The sequence below is a fragment of the Rhinolophus hipposideros genome (assembly GCF_964194185.1).
Source record: "Rhinolophus hipposideros genome assembly, chromosome: 2".
In the NCBI taxonomy this organism is placed as follows: Eukaryota; Metazoa; Chordata; class Mammalia; order Chiroptera; family Rhinolophidae; genus Rhinolophus; species Rhinolophus hipposideros.
In genome coordinates this window covers 60,598,338-60,611,699 of record NC_138048.1, presented here as the reverse complement: position 1 = coordinate 60,611,699, position 13,362 = coordinate 60,598,338, and the positions used below count along the sequence as shown (strand labels likewise).

Sequence of the window (13,362 nt, the reverse complement as noted above, 5' to 3'; positions counted from 1 at the left end):
AAGAGCCTGGTAGGACAAAAAGGCCTGATTATGCCAAGAGGAGGATCTGAGTATTATTCATACCAACTACTTTCCTGGCTGGGGCAGCTGTTCAAAGATTTTAATATTCAATCTTCACTTGATCTTAGCCAAAAGGCCGAGAAGCGATTAATATTCAATCTTAACCAATACGATAGATCAGTTTTTGTTTAGTTTTCACAGTTGAGAAAGAGGTCTAATGAGAACCCTGTCCTCCCAGCTTAAATTTTATGAGATGACAGGATGGCTTTCTCCATGGTGGGCCTTTTGTCAGCCATCTTAGATTCTACCACAAAGGGCTGTGCAATACACCATCAGGAAAAGAGGAAACGGCATTTTTCCTGACTGAGAAAAAAAATGCAAAACTAAACCTTCTTTAACATCCTTTCTATAATTCATTCCCACTTTAAATAATTATCATCTTAACTGGCATTAAAGAGAAGCGTTAGCACTACTTGAAATAGGATTTAAGTACAATTTTATCTTCAAATGTAAAATTCATTTTAAAGTCTGATAGGAGAAAATCCAAACTCTAGAGAAAGCGGCTTCTCCCCTGAGAACCATTCCTTCTATCTATAGCCCTCCTCCTAAAAGCAGAAACTCAGCAAGTATGTCAAGGGTGCCCAAACTGTGACTTGTTCGCGAGCACATGCAGTCTTACTAGGAAACATAGCATTAACTGCACAAAGTCTAAATGCAGCCTACAAAGACTTGGCTAGCGTGTGTGTTTAAAAGAGGAATCAGAAAATGAGAAATAGCCCTAACTAGTTTTTTTCTATTTATCCCTAAGGTCATCCCAAGGATTCTCAGAACTCAGGTTTTGAGACCCTCTACAGTTACTTCACTTCCAGCTGGAGGCTGGTGTTGGGGCTGTTGAAAGGCTGAGTGGAAAGGCAACATTCGAGAGGCTGTGCTAGTGTGCCAAATACATTCACCAACTACTGGCTGTGTGCAGAGCAGGGTGCTACGGTTCAGACAGAAAGAAAGAAACGTAAGGCTGAGGTTCTCCGCTTTTGGAGACGCTTAGAGCGGAAGAGAAACTGTTTCCTGTTTCCACAGAATGGCAATTGGGAAGCAGGGACTAAGTTTACTCTTTGTCAACATAACAGAATACTGTACATTAAAACCCTATGCCGCTTTCTCCTTATTCCCCAAGAAATAAGATGCCATGGCTGGGGGAAAGGAAAAGGAAGTTGAGGGGCAGAAATGTCCTGACTCGAGGTATCCCTCAGCCCAGCGATCACCACTAAATTACTCTCTGCCGAAATTCAGATTCGGAAACTTGGGGGAGGCATTCCAGGATCTGGTCTTTACTGTGGGAGGCCACTTAGTAGAAGAGACATCCCCCCTCTTCTATTCTACCTTTTCTATGGGAAAAGGATAAAAGACCCTTATTAAGTGCCCTTTCAGGCAATTACAAAGCATTTCCAGGCCCTCTGCTGAAAAGTGTTTATGTAAGCTGGAGTCCTCATCAGCACCTCTGGAGAAGCACAAATATCAGCCTCCCCTCACACAGCTGATATCTTGGGTGACCTCCGGGGATGTTTCAAACTCTCTCACAAAAGGACAATCTGCCCAGGCCTGTTCTTTTTTTAATAGGGAAGGACCAAGTTATAGCAAGAGAAATATTTCAGAAAAACTCTCTATAGCAAAACACAAATGCAAACAGCCTCATTTTGATTGAGGATGAGGAATAGGGATGAGGAAGAGCTCTTTGAAAAACCCTAAGGAATTTACACCGGATTAAGTTTTGTTTTGCTTTTTAACTGACTGTCCTTTTTATGCTTATCACATGTAGCACTGGTCTGGCCCACCGAGCCCTGGGGGGGGAGGAGGGGAGATGTAGCTGTAAGATATTAGCTGTTCATCAGAAGAACATTTAGGGTAGACACTACTGAGGCAAGTGAACCTTTAGGACCTGGCCTCATTCCCAGGTGAGGAGGCCACTCTGGTTTTGGGGTTGCTCAGAGGCTGGGTTCTTTCTGGTACTTCTCAGGATGTTTATCTGAAGAAGCAAGGCATTTGAGGAGTAGTTCTCATTGGAAGGGCTGCGGCCATAGTGAGGCTCCCCCATAGCTGAGTACCAGTCTGGGAAGCGTCATTTTAAAATGACACGTATCCAACCACAGTGGGAAATTAAATAGAAGAGAGGGCCAAGGAGTAGAGAAATTACAGCTTTGTCACTCCCATGTTAAAATGTAAGCCTAAGCAAGAAATATCTGTGTTGTGACAGGCAAACACCCATTCTTCAGGCCTGCAGTAAAGACTAGAGCTTGCAATAGAAGAGCAGGCAGGAATCTTCAATGGGAAACAAAAACCACAGCCCCATGGGAAGCAGGAGATAAAAGGGTAATATCCTCAGATCAAGTCTCAACACCTCTCTCTCCAGGGAAGCTAAGCCATCCTCTCCTATTATCACTCCCTTTAGACAGCTACAGTCTAAAAAGGGAGACCAAAAACAGGGAGGCAGATTCATTGGTCAGGCCATCAGTCTGGCAGTTGGAGGGTTAAAGTCAGCACTTAAAAGAAAACTCAAACCCCATTAAGCCCAGGCTCAGAGAAAAGGGAGCAACGGGGAAGCCAAAGGAAACTAATTTTGGAGGTTCTCCAAGCTGCCAATCACAAGCATATTTCTAACAGTCCCAGTGTTGTTTGAGTTGGTTGTTTTTCCACAGGCTGCACAATGGGGTCTGGTTATTCATTGAAAAAGTCTGCAAGGGAGCCCCGCCCTCCATTCACAACCAATTTGGAATGCTCCATTCAGCAAGTGGGGGACTCTGCAGCTCAGCTCGCTGGGGCAGGCGGAGCAGAGCCCAGCTGTCGCTGCAGGGACGCTTGCTCACTCAGCGAGCTGTGTTTATGTAAGAAATTCAGACACTGCAGGCGCCTGCCTGCTCTGCACCCTCCCTAAGATTCTGGATGAAATTTGCAAGGGTGTGCAAGTCTGCTTGAAGTGAAGTCTGCAAGTGCCCTCTGGCAAAAGGGGAAAGGCAAACCAAACTATCTGGTGCTGTCCTGTTCAGAATCTGACTGTAGCCACCAGCTGAGAGAAACAGACTTCAGTGGTATTTCTCCTGCCCTCCCCCCCCCCGGGGGGGGGGTGAGCTGGTTTGCATTAGAGTATAGCTCTCTGGAAGCTGGCCTTTCCAGACTCCTTGCTTTTCCATTTATTGTCAATAGCTACATCAGGTGCCACCTGGCTTCCTCCTAAGGGAGAGGGTCTCTGGAGACACTACTGGATTCTCTGGCTGCAGAGGGGCAAGGGGCAAGCTACCTATTATGAATTGTTTCACAGTTCCTTTTCCTGGTTCTGTATCTGGAGGTTTATAATTCCCCCCTGAATAAGACATGAGACATCAACAGTGGAGATCTGGGGTTGGAGGGTGAAATCTACTCCAAGGACAACACAAACTACAAGGCTAAAGACTGGTTTGGTTTCTTAGAAATTTTTTATCAAACCTTCAATAATCACCCCAGAGAGATCAGAGGCAGCCACTCTGACAACCGGAATTTATTTCAAGGAAAAGCACACTACTTTATGAAAATCAAATTCAGGAAATAAATTTTAGCTCATGGGTGGTTTCCTCTTTTTCATAACATATTTGGCTATTTCCAAATGTCTTATGTTTACCTCGTCTCCCTGCTGCCTCCATCCCCGCCCCTAGTTAACTGAGTACAGGGTGACATGGGAAGCATTTCTCTGAAATCTTTCTGATCACAGAATCCAGTTTGATGCTTTGACTGTTCTGCAGACAGGTCTCAAACTCCTGGCCCTTTCAAAGCTGGGTCTTATCCTGCCTGCTCCCTGGAATCTTGCACCCTCTGCCTTAACTTTTCCACTGATGCTTCCTCCCTCTAGGCATGGGAGCCTCCTTTATTTGCTATGCAGGGTCCTCTAATATGGGGGCTCTCCTGAGAAGAGTTGCTACTCCCTTGTCATCTACCTGCCAAGCCCAAAGGCATACTTACATTATGGCTACACACTCGCACACTTGCATACATACTAGGGGCCGATGATTTTGCCCCTCCTTTAAGCTGAGTCTCTTATAGGGATGGGACAATGATAGAAACTGACGACCAAAGCCTCTGGTAAATGAGCTTGATGAGTTCACAAAATGAATTTTTAAAAAAGCAACCTAATCGGGTACTGGCAACAGCATCCCTGGCATTTGGCCAAGAGCTGGGAGCTGCAACATGACAAGACTCAGCTCCCTGGATTCCAAGTGGAGAAGCACTGTGTGCCAGGGCACAGATGGGGCCCAAGTGCCTCAAGGGCAGCCATGTGCCCGCCTGAGAGGGGCTATTGGCCTCTGAGCCTGGATGTACTTTACCACCATAAAAAAAAAAACCACAAGAAAAGTATGGAGGAAATAGTCTCTTGGTTGAAAAATCACACACCCCACCCAACCCTACCACCACCAGTAACATTTTTCTGGGACTGAAATTAAAACAATATTACTAGATGTTAGAAATGGCAGATAGTACAAATTTTCAGATTTATCATGCTACTCATGTCTTAATCTTGTCAAAGTGAAGAGTGAGGAAAAACAGGGAATAGATGGTAATTTCTTGATTGATACCAGGATTTTGTTGCCTCTGGAATCTACCTAAGTGATCCGTCAGGCAGACCCAGATTTAATTCTCCATCCCAAGTCTTTCTTGCTAAGGACTGGAAAGGTTACTAGGTTTTACTAGAGGAGTAAGAGCAGAGAGACATCTAAGAGGCAGAGAAAAATCCATTGTTTTCAATAAGCCTAACTGAATTAAAGTTAGATGAAAACAGATTTTGTGCAAACATATGGCTCTTTTAGGTAAATGGGAACTCCAGGTTTTGGTTTTGTAAGAACCTGGCTCTAAAGACCTTGGAGTCTATCAAAACAGGAAGGATTTCAAATCATTGAGCACCCTCTCAGTGGTCAAGCAGTGGGCTAGCTAACAAAGACTTGGAAAGTACTGTGTTTACCTGAAAATCAGACCTAGCTGGGCTATCAGTTCTAATGCATCTTTTGGAGCAAAAATTAATATAAGACCTGGTATTATGCTATATTATATTATATGTTATATAAGACCCGGTCTTACATTAAAATAAAAGCGGGTCTTATATTAATTTTTGCTCCAAGAGATGCATTAGAGCTGATTGCCCAGCTAGGTCTTATTTTCGGGGACACAGGGTAGCAGTGTAAATCTGAAGTCAAATAATCTCTCTCTTCCACGTTTTCCTCCTGCTTTTTTCAGCACTTTCTTCTCCCTACCTCTAGAAAAGGATAAATAACCTTGACACCTTCAAGCGTCTCATTTTCAAAGTGTCTACAGTATTTCTGTCTTACCTTCCATAACAAAAAGACTTAAGGGATGATCCTCTCAAAATATAAATGGTCTAAGATCACAGAGCAAGTAAACCTAGAATTTTGCTATATCACCTCTGGGTCCAAAATGATGTGTCCTCCCCAAAAGGAAGACACTGCCTCTACTTACTATACTAACCTTATACACAGTAAAGAAAAAACTCCAACTGAATAATCTCGTATTGAAACAGGATTAAGCTCAATGTGTTTTAGGCTCAAGAGCTGTCATAACAGTTAATCCTATTTCCCCAGCCATCTATTGCAATGTATTTATGAAAAGTCAATTGCATCAGTTAATTAGCCTGTCTTTAGAAAATTACTAGTAATTCCTTCAGTCCAGCCATTCTTTTTGAAACGCATATTTAAAAAGAACACTTCAAGGGAAAAATAAGGTCATTTGGATTTTAAGACAATTCTCTAAATTGTATTTGGTATGGAGGCCATGGTTTTAAAGTAAGATTTTATCATACCTTCTTCCCAGCATAAAATATTTTAGTTATTTGAGATGCTGACAGGAAACATTCACAATATCACAACTGAAATGAATATGATTTAAAAAAACAAAAAAAAAGAACTGAAATCTGCATTAAAAAACTGTTTAAAAACACTAAAATCTAGTAATACTATTAACTACCCAAGCACTCAGTTCAGAAAAGTGAATGTAACCTCCCACCTTCCAGCCCCAAATCTAAGCATTTTGAGTCCTAGTCTGATCCGTGGTTTAGTTTGTAGTTAATTCTGTGAAAATGTGTAATAACAATGTGTACACATCTACCTACTGACCCAGATTCCCTAGTTTGGTAGCTGTGTGTTAATACACATATTTACCTACATACACGTTTAGATAGATATGCACACATACACACATTAATTCATAATATACAAGATATACAACACAGTTTTATATATCTGTACACACGCAGATATCCTCTAGAAAATGTCAACTTTGTAATTTTTCTGTTTTATAATTTCTCTGTCTTCCAAATTCTAGGTGGAAAAAGTGAAAGCACCAAGATATTTACTAAGGATCATGGAATGAAGAGAGCTGAGGTTTTGGGCTGGGCAGCCAGCAGTCTCCCTCAGGCTCTCCGGAAGGCCATCTCCATGTATGTGAATGAATGAGGCAGAGCCTTGGGCACCTGAACATGCCAGGACCCCTTGGCTCTCTGGAGCTTTGTGAGAGCTTCTTTCAGGACTTATTTTATAATTTTTTCCCTTCTCATTTCACCTAACCCCTTCCATTTGTCCCAACCCACTATTCAGTCTCTCCAGCTATTCGGAACTTGTATTACCCATTCTGTAAAATGAAGCAGTGGGTAAGACTACCTCTATAAGGGACCTCCAGCTCAAACACCTTCAGGGTAACTTCTCAGGACCAAGAAACAATGTGGGGAGGAGGGGACAACACTGGCAGAACCCCCATGGTCTAGAGATGCACTTGAATTCCCTTGAATTTGACCTTTAAGACTTTCCAGATGGGGGATACTTTATTAATGTCTGTATTTGTGAGGTAAAGTGAAATATATACAACTAGAAGTAAGCTGGGTATTTATATAAGAGTTACAAGAACAATGACTTCATTTATTCAAATCATACTTATGGATGGATGCCTATGGGTAGGAACCCAAATCTGGAACACTTACAAAATATAATCTCTTTAGAAGTTGACCTTATAGTGCTTACTGAAAAAAGTATGCCATAATCTTCAAAACTGACATTCTAAAATAAAAACAATTACCCACAATACTTAATATTCCTTTTTCTCATACACACTCACTCACACACACATACACTCACACATATATGATGGAAAATTAATCAAATCAGCATTAACAGGGAAGGTAGACTATTACCAGTGGCAGGCCACAGAAGAATATTTGTTAAATGCTTCTGCTGTTGTAGGGAAAAGGTTTGCTTTACCAGGCAAGTGCAAATTTGTTTTGGAGTTCACTGATTGGTCGACTCAAACCAACTCATATGATATCATTAAAGTTGAATGCGTTTCTCTCCTTCCCCTGGAATAATCAATGGGCTCTTCCAAGTGACAGGACTAGAAGCTAATCCTCAACCCAAGGCTGTGAGATGAGCTCAGAGAAGAGTTGGCCCAGCCCCGGGGCTCTGCCAGCTCCCATGCTCCTACACTGTCAGTTTCAACTGCAGTCAAACCAGTCACAGAAAACAGCAAGGACAGATGGATGAAGGATAGATACACATCCGACATTTGGACAGATGGATGAAGGATAGATACACATCCGACATTTGTGTTCTTCCCTAACCTCTAAGGCAAGTTGATCTATTTTAATATAGCCTTCTTGAAGCTCCATCTCCAGAAGCAAGAGTCAGAGAGAGGGAAAGAATTATTAAAATACTTTTCGAGGCTACTCAACCATCTGTTTTATGCTTGAAAGGAAGAAAAGCTCAACCTTAAGAAGTTAAAGCAAAAAGTAAACAAAGTAAAAAGCACAGCACGTTTGGTGAGCAGAATCATCTCCCAAAGCACCTCCGTTTCAGGTATGGCAATTTAATTAAAGAATTTAGCACGTTCTGTTCGCTGAGCAGGAATTATTTCTACGGAGCCAAAACACATTTATTGATTCCTTCACTTTAGCCTATTCCTGCAGATACATCTCTCTCCAAATATAAATCCTGTTGGCTGACATCTTTCTTTCAAGAACATACCTCTGCTTCAGCACATGAAATCAACTTAAATGCAGTCATCTCACCTCCCCCTTTTAACTCTTTTGGGTTACAGAGAAACAAACGAAAGTATCATAAAAGCATTTCAAAGAACCTCTGCCAAGAAAGCCACCTCCCAAACAGACTGCAGTTTATGCTGCTTTGAGCAAGAACTGGAAAGGCTGGGGCAAACTGTCAACACAGAAGAGAGTGGGATTACAAATCCTGTCTTTTATTTTACACACACACACACACACACACACACACACACACACACACACACATTGGGTTATCTTTATTTAGTCTTTCAGTGGCAAGCTTCCCAATCACTTGAAAGCAATCACAGCGCAAAAATTAACATTCATTGATTTTCCTATAGAAAACACCCACAGCAAGCTGTGACAAAGCTAAGGTAACCATATATCTGCGGTTACATTTTATTCCAAGTTTCACGGCATTGCACCTTGAATATGAGACCTATCATTAAAGAATGTTTAGCTGGTACCTCTGATCTTTCATTTAATGATTTAGAACACCCAGCTTTTACTGAGACCCAAACATATCCTCTCTTCTAGTGGCATTTTCACACACACACACACACACACACACACACACACACACACACACACACGATAAAACAAAACTGGGAAGAATTTGTTGGTACAAAATGAGAAATCGAATCCTTGCCTGGCTCAGGTGCTTGCTATTATAAACTATGACTAAGAGACATGAATTCTCTATGATGCAACTCTCAAGAGAGGCAGCATTTTCTCCAGGCCTCTCTTAAACCTGCTCATTCGCCAGTGACTAATGCTCTCTAGAGCTGCCCTGTGCTACTCAAATTTCATCAGCCAGCTTTGTCCTTGATAGCTCTGCCTGGACCACAAAAGCTCCCCAAACCTGTCGAGGACAGCTCTGAAAGATCAGTGCAAAGCTAACCGTGCCCCTGGCTAGCTCAGAGAGCTATCTTTTGAGCTTCCCTCTGCATTTGTTATCTCAATGATATGAGCTCTTAATGACCACTTTTTAAAGTTTTTACTCTTCTCTGAATGCTCTAGTCCTGAAAACTACATAAAAAATAGGAGTAAATCGGTCACCCTGTGATCACCCTTTGTCAACTCAGAAGTAGAAACAAAACTGACAACATGTCGGGTGAAGCCACAATTAACTGGAATCTTCCATTAACTATTTTCTGCACCTTTAAGAGAAAAAAATGTCAAACTCATGATTTGCATCAAGGAGTTAATTTATAAAACAAAAAACACTGTAAGATGATGTCTGGTTAATGGATGTTTGGCCCAACATCTTATATATAATGTCAATTAATTTATAATTTTTAGCTTGAAGCCTTGCAATACCCTTAGGCAAAAAGACATTTAGAATTAAATTATGTTCAGCAAATCTTACCTGCAATAGAATTAAAGCACTTTAGAAAATCATTTCAATAAGGAATGAAACAAATGTGTTGGGGGTTAACTTTGAATTATGAAAAGAAATGAAATGCATTCTACTGTCCAAATACGCTGCCTACAGCTGAAAAGAGCAATCTAGACATGGATGATCCATAATCAAACAATTTCAGAACAAATGAGCCACCACCAGAAAGGTACTTACAGTTATCAGACTGAAAATCTGGGACAAACTGTTCATCATCAGGAACTTGTGCTGGAAAAGAGATTTTTATTTTAGACCTTTAAGTTTTATTAAAAAGCACAGTAAAATGTTTTATATGGAAAATAGGACAGCCAAGTAACTTGCCTTCAGCTAACCAAGCCTCTTGAAGTTGACTGAGATCCTGAAACAACTCTAGAATTGAAAACAGGACACCAGAATGAGAATTCCTCTGCTAGGAAGAGGAAGAGTCTACCAGCTGCTTTCACTGGGAGCCATTTGAGGAAGCCACACCACAGAGGGGAAAGAAAGCTTCACTACCTTCAGAATCATGAGCCAGATCTGTGTCCAAAAACTTCCTTTTTCTGTCAATCACAGGCCGCCCTCTACATTCCTCTGATCGAGATTTCTGAAAGAGGCCAACAGACAGTGAAGACTCCACTGTAATAAAGGAACCCAAAGGGGGTGGTACCACTAAATCAATAAGGAGAAGAGATTCAGATTTTAAGAGGGAGGACAAAACAAACCAAAAGCCATATAAACTTACCCCTGGGACCATAAAAGGGACTTGCTGATCATAAAACCCATCCATGGTGCTTCCAACGTCTCTAATATCACTTTGAAAGGTTTCAGCATTGAGTAATTTCTGGGGGGAAAAGGGTCCTCCTGTAATATGAATTTGGGAGATTTTAACAGAGGGGAATAAAAGAGGAAGGAAATAATTTTATACTGCTCTTTCTTTAGGGCCTGTGCAAATCACTACTTTTCCTTGAGTTATTTAAAGCCCATTCAAGGTATGTATAAGCCTTACAGATTAACGCTGGGGCTTAAGGGCATCAAAGATGCAGTGTACTTGGTGCCAAATATATTTGCCTACTCATCCTTTCCCTTCTCTCTCATCTCATCATCATCATCATCATCATCATCATCAAGAGTATAGATTTGCTACCATCTATTAAAAATAAAAGGACCTTATTTTCATTATAAAAGGGTGACTTCAAGATTCTCTCCAATAGAAGACTCTCCAGGGCATTTGTAGTGTTAGGTGTTTTTTTTAAGAGATAATTTAATTTTGACAGTACAGTGACAGGAAGTAGAGAAACTGGGTTTAAGTATTCCAAATTATCAGCTATTAAGAATCTGACATACATAGTGTTTCTAAAAGTATTTTGTAGGTCAGTGGTTAAAATACTATATATATAGTTCCAGGAATATATTGATCAGAGGTATACTCATCTTCATACAACTCTTTATTGAAACCTAAACCTTCTGTCTAAACAGGTGTAGTGTCTGTAATGTCACAAATAATCTCCATGGCAACTTACAGAGATATCTGTGACACCTCCAACTTTTTAAAGAATAGCACAGCTATGAAAAGTAATGGATAAAGGAAACTAAATTCCACTGCACACATTTTAAATGCATCTCTACCATAAACCTTGTTTTAAAAAGCACTAAAAGCAAAAGATCCATGAAAAGAAAATCCAGTTTGTTTCTTATTGTGAAGTCAAATTTTCCCCAAACATGTCAAAAAATAAAATTAAACTTGTTTCAGTACTGTCGAGTCCTGGGGCTGGGAAGAAAGGTTGGGGGTCAAAATGAAAAGGAGGGAACTTTTTCTAATTTGGCAGAAATAAAGTAATAATTTGAGGAAGGTAACATCTTCCTGAACACTTTGTTTTATTCTCCAAATAAAAACGCAATTAAGTGAACAAAACTGGGGAAAACAGTTTCACTTGCCCCAGCTCTAAGCAATGCAAAATGCTTAAGGATAATTTTTAACGGGTATATAAATTTTAAATAGGGAACTTTTTCTCAGTGGGCAATTCCACCCAATTTGTTTCTCACACTGTGGAGCATATCAAATTTTCCTAAGTGAGCAGGACGCAAGGAAACCCTTCACGGCCAGCCTCCTCTCAGCACTTTGGCTCAAGTAATTAGATCTTTTCAAAGTCAGAGAGAGAAAAAGAGGGAGAGAAGCAAAACTGCACACAATTCGTAACTTCCTAGAACAACATTCCCGCTAGTCCGGAGTGTTGCTTGCCTTCCAAACGGCGCTAAAACGTTCAGAAGAAAGCATCTTTCTCAAACGTCACCAACCCAGACACAAAAATCTGAGAAGCGCCAGCACTGAGTTGAGGGGCATGAAGACGAGTCGTCCGTAGCCTTCAAACACCTATTTGATTAAATCGTGGCCTGAGAAATTCTGTAAACCTCGACTGGGGGACGGAGGCAGCAGCTCGGAGATCGGAGGGGTAGGTAGTTTCAGAGTCTCACGATGAAATACGTTGCAAAATACTTCACCAGGAAGAGCAAACTATTTTTTTAATTAAATGAAAAAAAGCCTCTGCCGTACGTGAACCCAAAAGAGGCACTGAGGAGCTTTGAGAGCAGCCCTCGGAGTTCCAGGGCTAGAAAAATCGTGCTCAAAGCCTGTTTTCCTAAGCCCCAAGGGGAAGGCTCGAGCTCATCCCGGAGTGTAAGCCACTTCCTTTGTGCCCGCCCCCCACCCCGCGGCGCCCCCCGGAAAACTCGGACGCGGCGGCGGGCGCAGCGGCCGACGGAGGCCCCTCCCCCGCGGCGCGCCGCGGGCCCGGTTTTATGAATGGGAGAGCGAGCGGCGGCCGCCGCCTCAGGTACAGGCTGTAACCGGATCCCGCGCGCTGGGCCCCATTCAGAAAACAAGACACACTTCCACCCAATTCCCAGCCTTCCCCATTCATGAAAACTCCTTCAGAGGCGCCCCCGCCCCCACTCCCATCGCGGGCCCAGCCGCCGGCGCAGGCCCCTCACCCCAGGGTTTTGGGAAGAAAGCTCAATGCTTCATTCAGGAAAAGGGAAAGGAAAAAGAAAAAAAGAAAGAAAAAAAAAAGCCGCAGGGAGCAGCGAGCCAGCAAAAGAAACCCGCTTCATTCATAAAATCACCCACATTCATAAAAAAGGAGCTGCGGCGCCAGGCGCTACCCACCGCCCCCCATCCCTCCCCCCTAAGAAAACCCCCAAACATCCCTCCCTGGCACCCCTCCTCGCGCCAGGAGTTCGGCTCTCCCCAGGGGTTCCTTCCCCTCAGGAAACGCCGTCAGATGCCTAACCCAGCCAGAGGCTCGGGCACCTCTCCACCACCCCCCCCGCACCCATTCCCCCCCCCCACCCTCAGGCCGCTGCTCTCCTGCTCCCCGATGTCTAGAGACTCGCCGCGCAGCCCGATCCCGTCGGTCTGCTGGGGTGGGAGTGCAAGGACCGGGCGTCCCCTGTCCACAACCTGAAACTTGCAGGGCCTGCCGAAGTTCCGGGCCGACCCCAACGCCGCAGACCGCACACGCCCGCGTCGCTTAACCCCTCCTGCCGCCCTGGGGCATCACCTCTCAGCCATTCCCCCTAAGCCGCTTTCGGTGCCCTCTCCCCCAAGCAAAGCTCCGCCAACCGTCTCTTCTCGCGAGCCTCCAAGTCCCCTCGGGGCTCTCAGACCTCCAGAGACCCTACAGTCTTGCATCTCCGCGCCCCCCATCTCCACCAGGGAGCCCCCGCACCTCGCGCTCCTGCGCGCCTCCCCCGCGACGTGCGGAAACCCGCTCCCCGCGCGCTCCGGAACCGTTAGCCGCCCCCGCCCGACGCCTCCGAGGAACCGAACCGGACCGGACCACGGGAGGAGGGAGCGGTCAGCCCGGGGGGTTCAGCCCCAATAGAAAGTGCAGCCCGATCTGATTATTCT

The 13,362-nt window shown here is 43.5% G+C and overlaps 1 protein-coding gene across 1 annotated transcript in view; it reads right to left on the bottom strand.

The window, feature by feature from the left end:
* Positions 1 to 13,362, bottom strand: part of ETV5 (ETS variant transcription factor 5) — a 59,176-nt gene that overhangs the window by 45,547 nt on the left and 267 nt on the right. The window contains exons 2-5 of the mRNA XM_081063604.1: positions 10,198 to 10,316; positions 9,972 to 10,059; positions 9,798 to 9,845; positions 9,654 to 9,704 (exon numbers count right to left, since the gene is read on the bottom strand). Coding sequence (XP_080919730.1) covers positions 9,654 to 9,704; positions 9,798 to 9,845; positions 9,972 to 10,059; positions 10,198 to 10,242 — 232 coding nt within the window. The 5' untranslated portion in view covers positions 10,243 to 10,316. The remainder of the gene's footprint in view (positions 1 to 9,653; positions 9,705 to 9,797; positions 9,846 to 9,971; positions 10,060 to 10,197; positions 10,317 to 13,362) is intronic.